General features: G+C 42.4%; 1 protein-coding gene across 1 annotated transcript; it reads right to left on the reverse strand.

Annotated features, from left to right (window-relative positions):
• Positions 1-1,638: 1,638 nt before the first annotated feature.
• Positions 1,639-2,217, reverse strand: Msgn1 (mesogenin 1). Its single transcript, XM_013013635.1, has one exon. It carries the CDS (start codon positions 2,215-2,217, stop codon positions 1,639-1,641), a length of 579 nt encoding a protein of 192 aa, XP_012869089.1.
• Positions 2,218-13,702: the final 11,485 nt, after the last annotated feature.

The raw sequence follows: 13,702 nt of genomic DNA on the forward strand, positions 1-13,702 counted from the left end.
TCCACAAAGAACTTTGCCAGAATCTGTGCCATTAAATATTGAAAGCTCTTTCAGCTATACTTCCCACACGGTAACTCTTCATCTATAAAAATCAAGCTAACAGTGGTCCCCACATCACAAGTTTAGCTGTGTAACTCAGAAGAAATTTTACTACAGATTGATGAACAATGAAAATAATTTTCAGAATTAAATGCATATATACATTTAAGCATATATATATATACATGGATATATACATGTTCACATTTATTTCTGTTTTCTATCAGCAAAGAAAAAATAAGGAAAGGTTACACGTGAAATTGTAAATGCAATTTCTCTTTACCATGTATATCACAGAAAAGAAGAAAAAATTTAAGTAGAAAAAAATGGTAGGAAATATGAACAGATGATTGGCTAGAAGCAAATGCTAGTGGTTAATTGCAGGGAGAAAAAGGCAATCTTAGACAAGCCTAAAGTTTCTGAGAACTTTCTTAACTTAAAAGCCATTTCAGTTTCCTGTGCAGTCAAATTAGCCAGACAAATACTGCAAGACAGGCCCTGTGAAGCTGGCCTGTGTTTGTGCCTTGGGTAGGTGGGTGGAGAGGGGCATGTGGGGGGGGGGGTAGGGTGGCATCTATGGTAGAGAGGAGCATGTGGAATAGAAGAAGGACTGTGGGGTGAGGAGAGGCATCCAGAGTAGAGAGAAGCAAGTGGATACGAGGGCAGGAATTTGTAGCTGAAGAATAAAAGCTTTTGGAATGGTCCAAAACCAACTTGAGTTCTAATCCTTGCCTTTTCACTCTGCATCCATGGAGTTCAAATGGTCTTTGTAGGTTTCTTTTCAGCCAGTTCCTTCATTTGGTAAATGAGTAAGTGAAGGAATAAATGATGTCTCATTCACACCAGGCCTAGGACAGTAAGCTCTGGTGTCTCAACCCTACTTCAGACCATCCTCTAGCACTCTGATTTTTCTCCTTCCTCCTGCATGCACATCGCCTTCCTTGCCCTGCCTCAGACAGGAGATTCAGATCACTGGATCTTCACTGTCTTAACTTAGATGTCTGCTGTGACTTCTACCTGGCATGTCACTAATCTCTTCTGCACTGAGGTGATTTTAATTCCATTCAAAGGCATGCTTTCAGCCTCTCTGTGTCTCTCTCTTTCTCTCTGGGTCTCTCTCTCTCTCTCTCCCTCCCCCCTCCATTTCTCTCTCATGCATTAAAACAGGACTTCTAGGACCCCTTGCTTGGCACAGAGTTTTTGAAATAAGAATCCAAGATAGTATATTAGGTTAGTTAGCAACAGAAAGTTTCCAATACACACAAAAAATGGCAGAAGATTAATTATAACAATTTTACATTAATTGAAAAAGGTGCATTTAAAATGCATCGATCTTTTAAAATACCTTGAACCGACACAGAGAGCAAAGTAGTCTGTCTCTTTGCAAAGGATGAGTCTCTGGAGAGCTGTGGGCAAAGAGCTGGAGGCCAGTTTCTGCTGGACTAGTAGTCAGGCGGCTCCAGCAGACAGATGGGATCCCTTTAGAACTCAGAGCCCAAGATCATCACCCTAAGAGGACATGAATAATTCTATGCTGCTGTCTGGTGAGACAGTGTTTCCAGCTCCTCTATTCCTGCCCAGCTCCTCGGGCAATGGAGCTCACATACTCTGGGGTCTGGAGTCTCTACTGCTGTTGAGGAGTTCTGTCAGTTCCCCAATGTACTTGATGGTGTACTTGAGCGTCTGGATCTTGGTGAGTGGCTGGCCTCTCTGGCTGTAGACAGGTGGCAGGTAATTCCGGAGAGTGTGCAAGGCATCTGCCAAGGTCCGCATCCTGAGCTTCTCTCTCTCGCTGGCCTTCCGTCTCCGCTGGACAGACATCTTGACTTTGGTGCCTTTTTGAGCCTTGGGGCCATCCGTACCCTGCAAGTAGGCAGGCTGGAAGGCCAGCATATTGTAGTCCACTTCTAAGCCACCAGCCCCATGGCTGCTGCAGCCATCACTGCCCCCACTGCTGGTCCCATCGTGTTTACAGGGCAGCCCAGCCCCAACTGGACAGGGGGAAGCAGAGTAAGACTCCAGTGATGGAACTGGAGAAAGGCTCTGGGCTGGGGAGGCCTGGCTCAGCTCAAAAGGCCTTGTCCTGCTTTTCCAGTCCCAGCAGGCCAGCAGGCCAGGGCTGCTGGAGGAATCCAGGCCATCCTCCAGGCTGAGGAAGGTCTCCTGCAGGTTGTCCATGCCCTCCCGAGAGACACAGCTGTGGAAGAAACAACTGCCTGGCAAGTTGAGAAAGAAGAGTTCTGTCTCCAGCCAGGGAAGAGCTCTCTTTTATGATGGTGGGGGAGAACTGATGAAGTGGCAAAGAGGGCCGGGTGGAGAGAGTTCAAAAGAAAAACCCAGGACCAAGATGGAAAATGAACTCTTCAGGTGTGACTTTCTCCTCATTGATAATTAGCATCTTCCAGCTAAAATGTCTTTACACAGAAAGGCCTCCAAGAGAAGAAAAAAGGAATTATCTTGTTGTAACTAAACCAATTAAGGCTCCATAACTAGACTTAGCATTGTGCTGTGGAACTCATTAATGAGGGAGGCAAAGAAAACAAACCTGGGCATGAACAAGAAGGAGGGGCTGGCCCAGGGGCCTGGTGAAGAGACCAGAGAGGCCTTCCCTCCCTGGCTCCTCCTCGCAGCCTTCTTGGATATATCAGAACAGAAGAAGTGCATTGTTGGAGAAAGAGCACAGTATGAAGACATTGCTATATACCCTGAACATTGATTCACTCTTAGGTCAAATACAGATCAAAAGAGCTCCTATTTCCTGGGGCTGCTGGAAGGCTAGGACAAACAGAAGGCTAAAGATGGGTATCAGTTTCCTTCTTTCCATCCACTTGGGTAAATTTTCCCACATTTTGAAGAGCGTGGACATGGCCCCCACAGTGTGCCTATACACAGAATGACAAAGACCAGCCATTCTAGAAAGCCCAGACCCTTCCTGAGTAAAGAATATTCCTCCAGAAGCTGAGAGCCCTGGCTTTCACTGAGCACATTTGGGTTCCTCATAGTAAACAGATGCCAGGAAACCCCTTAAAGCCAGGATTCTTACAAGTATACCTGGCACTTAATCTTCTGAAGGACCTTTTTAAAATCCAGTTGCCTAGTCACACCCTGTTTTTGAAATGTATAGAGGAAGTGTGAAATTAACAAGAGAGCTTGTTTTCCCCCACCCCAGTTCCAAATGCCACTGAATGTGTTAAGTTGGATGGTCCTGTGAGCTCCTTCCATTGCCTATAATGCCCCCGTGGACCCTAAATTTTGGGGGGAAAAGGAGGGAGGGTCTGTGTTTCTCCATTTGTCCCACAAATGTGACTTTGTCCCCATACAACTAATTCTACAAATTAATATTAACATTGGAGTCCCAGGGAGCTACATTTTAGAGTAAAACATGAAGATGTCCTTTACCATAGTTATTGAAGTCTCTTTGCAATTACTGCAAAGAAACGTTCAGGACCTAGTTAGGACGTTTATGGTATTTTTTAATTAGCAAGGCTCAGGGAAGAAAAATGTTAAGCGAATAATCTATAGAAGAATGCTTTTAGTTTTACCATTTACTGAAGGGCACCAAGCAGGATGCGGAGGAGTTGTAATACAAACAAAACATAATTTATGTAGTAAACAGTGTTTCCTTCTCCTTTTTCTTTGCCTTTAAGTCTTGTTGGGAAGCCTAAAATATGCTGAAACTGCTCAAGGAGCATAACATACAGAGTAATTAATCTGTTTTTTATTCTTCTTTGTGTATGGGTGGGGGTGGGAGGGACTAGGGCTCTAAATTCAGGTGTGCACACTGTGTCTTGGCTTTTTCACACAAGGTTAGCCTTCTACTACTTGAACCACTCCTTTCTTTTTCTCTTTTCCTTTCATTTTCTTTCTCTTTCTTCCTTTCTTTTTTCTCTTCTTTTTCTTTTCTCCATTCTTTCTTTGACTTTTTCTTTCCTTTCTCCTCTTTTTCTCTTTCTTTTTCTTTCCCTCTCTCCCTTCCTCCCTTCTTTCTTCCTTCCTATCATTCTGTCTTTCTTTCTTTTTCTTTTTCTTTCCCAGAATTGGAGAGTCAATTCAGAATCTCTCTTCTGGATTTTTCTGAGTAGTTTACTGGAGATCAGGGTCTCATGGACTCTTCTGCCTGAGCTGGCTTTGAACTGCCATCCTCAGATCTCAGACTCCCAAGGAGCTAGGATTACAAGCAGGAGCCTCCAGCACCCAGCGACTTTTTCCTTTTTTAATGGAGAAAATTCATCAGATATGAAGAAAGTGGGCCAAAGGATCATCTCTTTCAGCTCTAAAATGTATGAAAACGTCACTATGTTGTAAACATACTTAATTTAAAAAATACTATACTGGTAGCCAAGCTCATAATCTTAACTACTTGGGTGGCAGAGATCAGGAGATAGCGGTTTGAGACTAGCGTGAGCATAAAAGTTCAAGAGACTACCTTACTAGATGGTTGGACATGGTAGCCCACACATGTCGCAACAATGGCTGTTTCCAGCAGTATGAAGAGGCGCAAGTAGAAGGATCATAGTACAGGCTGGTCTGGGCATTAAAAACACAAGTCCCAACCAGGCACCGGTGGCTCATGTCTATAATCCTAGCTACTCAGGAGGCTGAAATCTGAGGATTGCAGTTTTGACGCTTGCCTGGGCAGGAAAGTCCCATGAGACTCTTATCTCCAACGAACCACTCAAAAACCAGAAGTGGTGCTGTGGCATAAGTGGTAGAGTGCCAGTTTTGAGCACAAAGAGGCTCAGAGACTGCACCCAGGCCTAAGTCAAGCCCCCCAACTGACAAAAAAAAAATGACCCTATCTCAAAAATAACCAAGACAAAAAGGAGCTGAAGGCATGCTCAATGGTAAAGTGCCTGCCTTAGCAATAATGAGGTTCTGAATTGAATCTCCAATACTGGGAAAGAAAAAGCAAAAGAAAGAAAGAATGAAAGACAGGAAGGAAGAAAGGAGGAAGGAAGAGAGGGAGAGAAAGAAAATGAAAGAGAAAAAAGAGAGGAGAAAGGAAAGGAAAGAAAAAGAAAGTGGAAGAACGAGAACAGAGAGAAAGAAAAAGAAGAGAAAAAAGAAAAAGAAAGGAACAAAGAGAAAAAGAGAAGAGAAAGAAGAAAGAAAAGTAGGAGAAAAAGGAAAGCGACATATCACAGCAGGAAGGGATTCAGAAATCATTGAGCCAGTCTTTCATTTGCATTATAAAGATCCTCAATGCCACACCAAAAGGCAGGGATAGAAGTGGGTAGAGAAGATCCCAAACTCCCTAACTTCAGATCTGCTTTTCTGCTTCTTTTGAACCTGAGTGTGGTATACTCTCATATCAAGCAACTACATATTTTCAACCTTGCTTTGTTATTGGGACAAGTCCTTTATTTCAATGTTCATTGCTCTCAGCTAAAATCTATAAGCAATGATCACTATGATTTTTTATTTTCTTGTAAAGATGCTGTACAGAGGGGTTACAGTTACATCAGTAAGGTAATGAGTACAGTTTTTGTCGAGCATTTTTACCCCCTCCTTTGTTTGTCTCCCACTATCCCTTCCCTCCCCCAACTTCCCCACTATCCCCACCCCAAGTTGTAAAGTTCATTTCCAACATACTGTCTTGTGGGTGTCATTGTTGCAGTGGGTCATCCTGTGTCCTTGTTTCAACATTTTGTTATTCCTCTTCCCCTTCCCAAATTAGATAAATTTATATACAAGATGCAAGGTACCAAAATCAAGTACAGTGACAACAGGGATGTACCATAGGAAGAAGATCATACAAAAGAAACAACAAAAATCACAGTACATGAAAAACAGCAACCACAAAGAAAAACCTCTTGTGTCCATATCTTGGGGTTCATTTCAGTTAGCATTATCTTATAGTATGGTCATATGTACATAGCTTTCGAGCTTTTCTGCTCATCTGATAAGATTCTCCTAGACAATGGTCACTATGATTTTAACAGGCAGTTTCAATATTTGCAACATTTACAAGACTAAGTAGTTTCAGCAAGGAAATTAGCCACTCTGAACCTGGTGATATTGCTAGGTAAAGCAGCATGGAAAGTGTTATGTGAGAGATGTATTTGTTCTAGGTTATTTGTGTCCTCCCCAGAAACTCTCAAATAGGTGATAAGGTCACAAAAATATGGAGTACAAATTTCAAACTTCAAATCCCACTTCCTCTCTTTCTGTCTCGGCCCTCAGAATTGCACCCTTCTTCAAAGACCAACATTTTGTCTGCACTTCTGGTTTTCTACTCAAATAGATACAGAGTTCTATCTGGGACTGTTCGGTGAACAGAAAGCAAATTAAAAAGATTTTTGCCTTCAGGAATGGATCATCTTCTTAGCTCCTTCCTTGTATCACCATGATAAGACCTAGAAAAATAGCTGTTTATGCCTTCAAAGAATTTCTACTATAATTAGGGAAGATAAGCCATAAGTACATGCATTATTATCACTACCAACACTTTCTGATTATAAGAAATTAGAGCACCAAGGTTTAATGTAACTCTCCCATCTATCTTATACCTGAAGTCTGGTCTCCCCAGACTAGATTCAGAGACACTGACTGGAGTTGGGGGCCATTAACCATGAGCCCTGCTACCTCCTGAAGACAGAAAGGCCACCCTGCACAGCTCCTGAAGCTGAAAATAGAACCGGAACTCAGAAAATACTGGGCAGTATTCACACAGCAGGCCTAGGTGGGGCATCTGAGATCAGTCAGTGCACTGAGAACTATTGGGACTAAACCTCCTCCTAAACCACTGGGTTTTATTAGTTTGTGCTGGTCCTCGCACTTGTTCTGGGGTTTGAACTCAGGGCCTGGGTACTATCCCTGAATGTTTTTGTTTGTGCCAGTCCTGGGGCTTGAACTCAAGGCCTGAGTGTTGTCCCTGAACTTTTTTTTTTGCTCAAGGCTAGAGCTCTACCGCATGAGCAAAAGCTCCACTGGTGGCTTTTTGGTGGTTAATTGGAAATAAAAGTCTCGTGGACTTTTCTGCCCAGGCTGGTTTTGAACTGTGATCCTCAATCTCCTTAATAGCTAGGATTACAGGCATGAGCTACTATAGCCTCATTTTCTAAGGTTTTAGAAACTCAAAATCAACCATGTTTCGAAAATATTAGATGAAAATACCAGAAATAAACATAATTGTGCACCATGATGAAATCTCACACTATGGTGTTGTTAGTTAGTAGCTATCCCATATATCAGATTGCCTATTGAGGTATTGTGGCTTACACTGAAGTTACTTATGTAGTAACCTAATGTTACATCACAGTGCCTTGGTCATTTACCTCCTAGTTTCCCCTCAGCACATGGCATTGTAGAATTTCAAGAAGGATAATATACAGTAATACAGTAAGATGTTCTGAGAGAACATAAGCTGGGCACTGGGGCTCACATCTGTAATCCTAGCTACTCAGAAGGCTGAGATCTGAGGATCACGGTTCAAAGCCAGCTGGGGCAGGAAAGTCCATGAGACTCTTATCTCCAAAAAAAAAAAAAATACCACTCAAAAACTGGAAGTGGCACTGTGGCTCAAGGGGTAGAGCACTTGCCTTGAGCTGAAGAGCACAGGGACAGCGCCAAGCCCAGAGTTCAAGCCCCACGACCAACCAAAAAAAAAAAAAAGAAAGAGAAAACATATTCACAGTTATTAAAGTATATTATTAGCTTATTATTTTGCTTACATTATTGTTGTTAATATCTTACTGGGGCCTAATTTGTATATTAAATTTTATCATATGTATAGATAGAGAAAATAACATATAGAGAGTATATATACACATATATGTACATATATACCTCATACATACATATATATAGCCATGTATTTATCTAATTATGCATCTATGCATGTAAGTATATGTTTGTATGTGTGTATCTATCTATCTATCGTATCTTTGTATCTATGTATCCATGGTTTGGTGCCATCTAAGGTTTTAAGCCTCCACTGGGTATTGGAATAAATCCACTGATGACAGGGAGACTGTTAGAGCATGTTTATATTTTGTTTGTTTCCTAAAGTAGATGGTTGGATAAGACAGGCACTCATATCAGTATTTTCTGCACTGGATAATATGGGGCCTAGTTCTTGTAGTCCTAAGGGGTGTGTGTGTGTGTGTGTGTGTGTGTGTGTGTGTGTGTGTGTGTGTGTGTGTGTGTGTGTACCCTTCCTTGCTCATATTTCTTATTATCCCATTGAGGGAAATAATAATTATAATTATAAATTATTTCTAGTGCTAAGGGCTTTATACAGTTTACTCCATTAACTTCTTATAAAATGTTATTTTTATTCCTATTTAAATTAGGAAAAACATGTGAAGTTGAAGAGAAGCTGAAGAGTTGCCCCAAGTGATCAGATGAAGAAGTGGTGGAGCATGGTTTGGACTCAGGCTGGCTTGAGCCCAGGGGCTCCAGACGGCAGGAGGCATGAGGTCCAGGGGGAGGAGAGAGGTGGGCGAGAAGCACTGATGTAAGCACTGCAGTGTAATGTCTGTGTCTCCCACCCCCCTAATATTTTCCCTGGCCTTGGGGCACACAATAATCTGTCTCAAGCAGAAGGTAGGAGTGATAGGCATTTTTCGATAAATGAAAATTTTAGAAAGCATATCGTGTGTGTGTGTGTGTGTGTGTGTGTGTGTGTGTGTGTGTACTGGTCATGGGACTAGACTTTGCCCTCCTGCTTGGCTTTTTCACTCATGGCTGACCGGCACTCTATCACTTGAACCATACTTCCACTTGCAGCTTTTTGTGGGATAATGAGCGATAAGGGTCTCATAAGCTTTTCTGCTCAGGCTCGCTTCAAACCACGGTCCTCAGATCTCAAACTCCTGGGTAGCTGGGATTACAGGCCCAGCTGGAAAATCTTATTCTTTTTTAAATTGAACACATTTACATGTTCATATGCACAACAGTAACAACACTTTTGATATCTTGCCTGCTAAGAACTAAAAACAATTGATATAATCATGTGACCTTTGATCTATAGGTAGGTTTTGTCTTCATCTCACAAGGGAGGAAGCAAAGCTCAAATGGTAAAAGAGTCCTACAAGGTTGCTCTGTGGGTCTCACAGCCACAACAGCAGACACACCCAGAGCCATTGGTAGTAAAGCTACCAGTTTTGTTCTCACTTCCTCGCTGGAGACATCTACACTCCTGACTTGGTGTGTCTTGATTGCGATTGCTATTCTGGAGATGGGAGTTTCTACCCTGAGCACTGAACGTTCTACCCAACCACTGGCCAGATCATATCTGGCTTTTGGCCAGCAGTGTTTTTTTTTTTTTAACACCTAGCGAACAGATGTGTGTGTGTGTGTGTGTGTGTGTGTGTAATAAACAAGTAAGTGCAATGCAATGTCTCCCTTGTGTCCTTGAGCTGGGAAAGTGAAATTAGGGCAGAGATGTGCACCGGCACTGGCCTAGAGCCTGGGTGTGGTCAAGCTTCCGGGAGACTGAGCTGAGCCAGTGTGAGGTCTGTGAAGCCTGACTCGCAAGTCATTCACTTATACTTACTACAAGTGAAGGAAATAATAAAGTGTTTGGCTCTTCCTGCTTGAGTTTACTGGTCATTGTAAAGCCTAATACCTTGGAGAGCAATGTGAATAGAGGCTTTCCACAGGCAATCAAGACGAAGTCTCAGAAGAGGAGAGAAATAGTTAGATTTGCTTCATAGGAAATGTGAGATGTAGAAAAGACGTACTCTAAACTGTCACCATCCTTCTACATTGAAAGAAAACTTCTGTAGACTTCTGTAGAAGCTTTCCTGATTGGAAGTTAAGCTCACTCCTGCCCAAGTCCTGGGGATGAGCATCCACCTCCCTCCTGGAAGATCAAGAGGCTTCCTTTCTCAAGCATGCCGACAGTCCGAGCTCCACAGTGTATCTCCTTAGTTCACTCCAGAGTCAAGTGCCGCGTGCACTCTCTTTGCACAGTGAATATAGGCAAAAGCCAAAGCCGAGTGACTTTGTAAAACAAAACAAAACAAGTCCATTCCCAGGTAGCCAGGCCCCTGCAGGATCCCTGGTACCTAAATAAAAGCCTCTGTCACTTTGGAAAATATCATTAAGTACATTCATTTGGGACAAAAAAGAAACAAACCCAGTTACCCTATGTGCACAAAATGGGCACAAAAAGGGCTAAGCAGAAAAAGGAGCTCAGAGGAGATAGGAAGGCAAGGTGTGTGGGTGGGTGTGGTGGAGAAACATCGCAGCAGAGGAAGGACTCATAAAGAGAGGAAGCAGAAGCTAATTTTCCCCAGAGAGCAGGAAAGCAGGATGTTTTGGTTATTTTTTATTGCAAGTTGAATGCGGTTTGGTTCGAAACTTTCCGAATGTTAACAAGTAGCCTCAAATCATGGAGTTCTTTCCACCCGCTGGCCACAGACAGCAGCTTCTAGTGCTCCACCAATGCTTCCTCAGCAACTGGCTACCAAGATTTAACAGAAACTTACGTGTTACATTTACACCTAGTCCTCCTTTCAAGTCAGATTCTTTATTACCACGGGTATTTTGGGGTGGCATTTTAATACCCATGTCAAAAAGTTGAAAGCAATTTACAGGGATGTTGTTCTCAAGGAGCCCCTTTTCTGTTTTTTACCAGCCGGAAGAATAAAAAAAAGTGCAGAACCAATCACTTCTTCATTTTTCTCCAATAGTGCCCAAACACCTGTCATTAGAATTAATACCAACAATGTTTTGTGAAGGATATAGGCTTGACAAAGAACTTTTTTGCATGATGCCTGGCCTCTGTGCCCATGTTCAATTCAGATTTCTATATTACCAAGTAAACCAACACCTACAAAAAAAATACAAGGCAAAGAACATATTTGAAGACATATTTCTCAAGCCATTGAGATGATGTATTTAAATATGATAGACAAAAGCAAACTACTATGATGAACTTATACAGGTAAGAAGAATACTGCTTTGCCATTGGGGAAATACACAAGGCCATGAAGAAATAGCTCACAGAAGAAATACAAGGAACTAAGGAACATGGAAGAAAATGTCTCCTTTACTAGCAATCAAAGACATGTAAATAGATACAAGGCCAGACATTTTCACCTCCCACATGAGCAGTTGGCAAGAGGGTGAGGAAGAGGTTCTTCCCAACATGCTACTTGTGGGAGACCCCACTGGCTCAATTTTGAAAGACATCTTCCAGTCCCTAAAATGCATGTTGGACTTGAAAGTACTTTTTATACCAGGACTTGATTTTACTGAACTAAGCAAACTGGCAGCTGGTTACTTTATGAACAAGAACACTCTCCATCATTATGATAGTAAAATATTTGAATCAGATATCTACCAAAAAAGGGAGGGTCTACAACAGTTTTGTTCTCTTCACATGATAGAACATTATATAGTTGACAAAATGAATCATAGTTATAAAGAACATTTGTTCCAGGAGATATGATAACTAGAACATAAGAAGAGCATTTAGAATTAAAGAATTGTTTCCTCCATAGAACAATAACACGCAGGAACTGAGAGGAAGCTTTTCTTATTTCTTGTTGAGGAATAATGGGTTGATCTAGGGCGTAACTCTGGAGCCAGCCTTTCCAGGTTGAAATGTCGACAACTCCATGCACTATACTATCCAAAGCAGGAAACTTCATCTCTTTATATCTCACTTTTTCTATTTGTAATATGTGGATAATAACAGTTTCTATGTCATAAGGCCATGTGAAAATTGATACAGATAAGGACATTTCCTATTAATGAGTCTCAGAAAAAAGGATAATAAACACTCAATTGTTAAGAAATGCTACTATTGGGGCTGGGAAGGTGGCTCAGTGGTAGAGTGCTTGCCTCGCATGCATGAAGCCCTGGGTTCGATTCCTCAGCACCAGATAAGCAAAACAAAAAAGCTGGAAGTGGTGCTGTGGCTCAAGTGGTAGAGCACTAGCCTTGAGCTGAAGAATTGAGGGCCAGCGCCCAGGCCCAGAGTTCAGGCCCCACGACTGGACCCCAAAAAAAAAAAGAAGAAGAAGAAGAAATGCTACTATTACTTCGTTTATCAGTATTTTCTTACTTAAAAATATATTACTTTAAAAGTTAGCTTACCAATGACTTGACAAAACCTTCCTGAGTAAGTCTACATATAAATGAAAAATTCTTAGCCAGACATAATGGCTCATGTCTGTACATCTCTGCTCAGAAGGAAGAGATGAACAGGGTTGCTATTTAAGGCCAGTACCGGGGAAAACTCGTGTGACCTTGTCTCAACAAACAAGCTAGATAGTAGTTGTGCATAAGTGTAATTCAACATTACTCAGGAGGCATAGCTGGGGAGGATCATGATCTAATGCTGGCCCTGGACAAAAAGATGAGGACTTCTCTGAAAAACAGCTAAAGCAAAAATATACTGGAGGTGTGGCTCAGGTGGTAGAGTACCTCTGAGTTCAGATCTCAGTATGAACAGAAAGGAGGAGAGAATAAGAGAAAAGGAGAGGAGAGGAGAGGGGAGGAGAGGGGAGGAGAGGGGGAGAATGAGGGGAGGGGGAGGGGCAGAGGAGAAGAGGAGAGAAAGCCAGGCACCTATGGCTCACGCCTGTCATCCCAGCTACTCAGGAGGCTGAGATCTGAGGATCAAGGTTCAAAGCCTGCCCAGGCAGGAAAGGCTATGAGACTCTTATCTCCAATAAACCACTCAGAAAAGCAGAAGTCGGCTGGGAAGTTGGCTCAGTGGTAGAGTGCTTGCCTCGCATGCATGAAGCCCTGGGTTCGATTCCTCAGCACCACATAGCAGAAAAAAAAAAAAAAGAAAAGCAGAAGTCGTGCTGTGGCTCAAGTGGTAGAGTGCTTAGCCTTGAGCTGAAGAGCTGAGGGAGAGTGCCCAGGCCCAGAGTTCAAGCCCCACAAACGACAAAAAAAAAGAAAAGAAGAAGAGAAGAAGATTTACCTCTTTGACTTACCATATTATTGAAACTTTCTTTGTCATTTAAGATTGCACACAGTTGGGTCTTTGCTGCTTTCCAAATCTATGTGTCCCTCCCTCTCCCTCATCCCTAGACCCATTCTCTCCCTGTTTTCAGAATGGCTCTGCATTCTTTTTCTAGCCTTCATTTGGATTGTGTCCTTAACCCAGAATACACACTCTCTCTCTCCCTCCCCCTCTCCCTCTCCCCCCTCCACTCTGTGTCTGATCTCTTGGCTTCTACTTCTCCATCTAAGCTAGGATATCATGCCCAGACTCCCTTTCTGCCTCCTTCAGCCCTCAACAAACAAGTATTTGGACCAGCTAGCTCAGAACTTTGCTGTAGTATCCTATATTTTTTCGGTAATTTTCTTTCCATTGGTTGTACTTGAGAAGGCGTACCTTCATAATTGTAAATACAAAAGCACTGCCTTATAGCTAACTATATAAGAGATTTTCACGTGCATCACATCTTTGGCAAGTCATCACAACTTCACAGGGTGTGTAATGTCTCTATTGAGTGAAGAAAACCAAGGTCAGAGAGGTTTACATGCTTTCTTGTGATAAAACTACCATTAAGTAGCAGAATCAAGACTATCACCGGGGAAAGGACTAGGGAATCCCCTCCAGGAACATTTGAAACGTAAGAGTGTCATGAATGGTTCTCTTTGTAGTTCAGACCAGAGGGAGGGGCAAGACACTTTCAAGAACAGCTGCATGGTGGGCTGGGACTGTGTGTCCGCCACACACTCAAATGGC

The sequence above is a fragment of the Dipodomys ordii genome, unplaced genomic scaffold, assembly GCF_000151885.1.
Source record: "Dipodomys ordii isolate 6190 unplaced genomic scaffold, Dord_2.0 Scaffold20, whole genome shotgun sequence".
In the NCBI taxonomy this organism is placed as follows: domain Eukaryota; kingdom Metazoa; phylum Chordata; class Mammalia; order Rodentia; family Heteromyidae; genus Dipodomys; species Dipodomys ordii.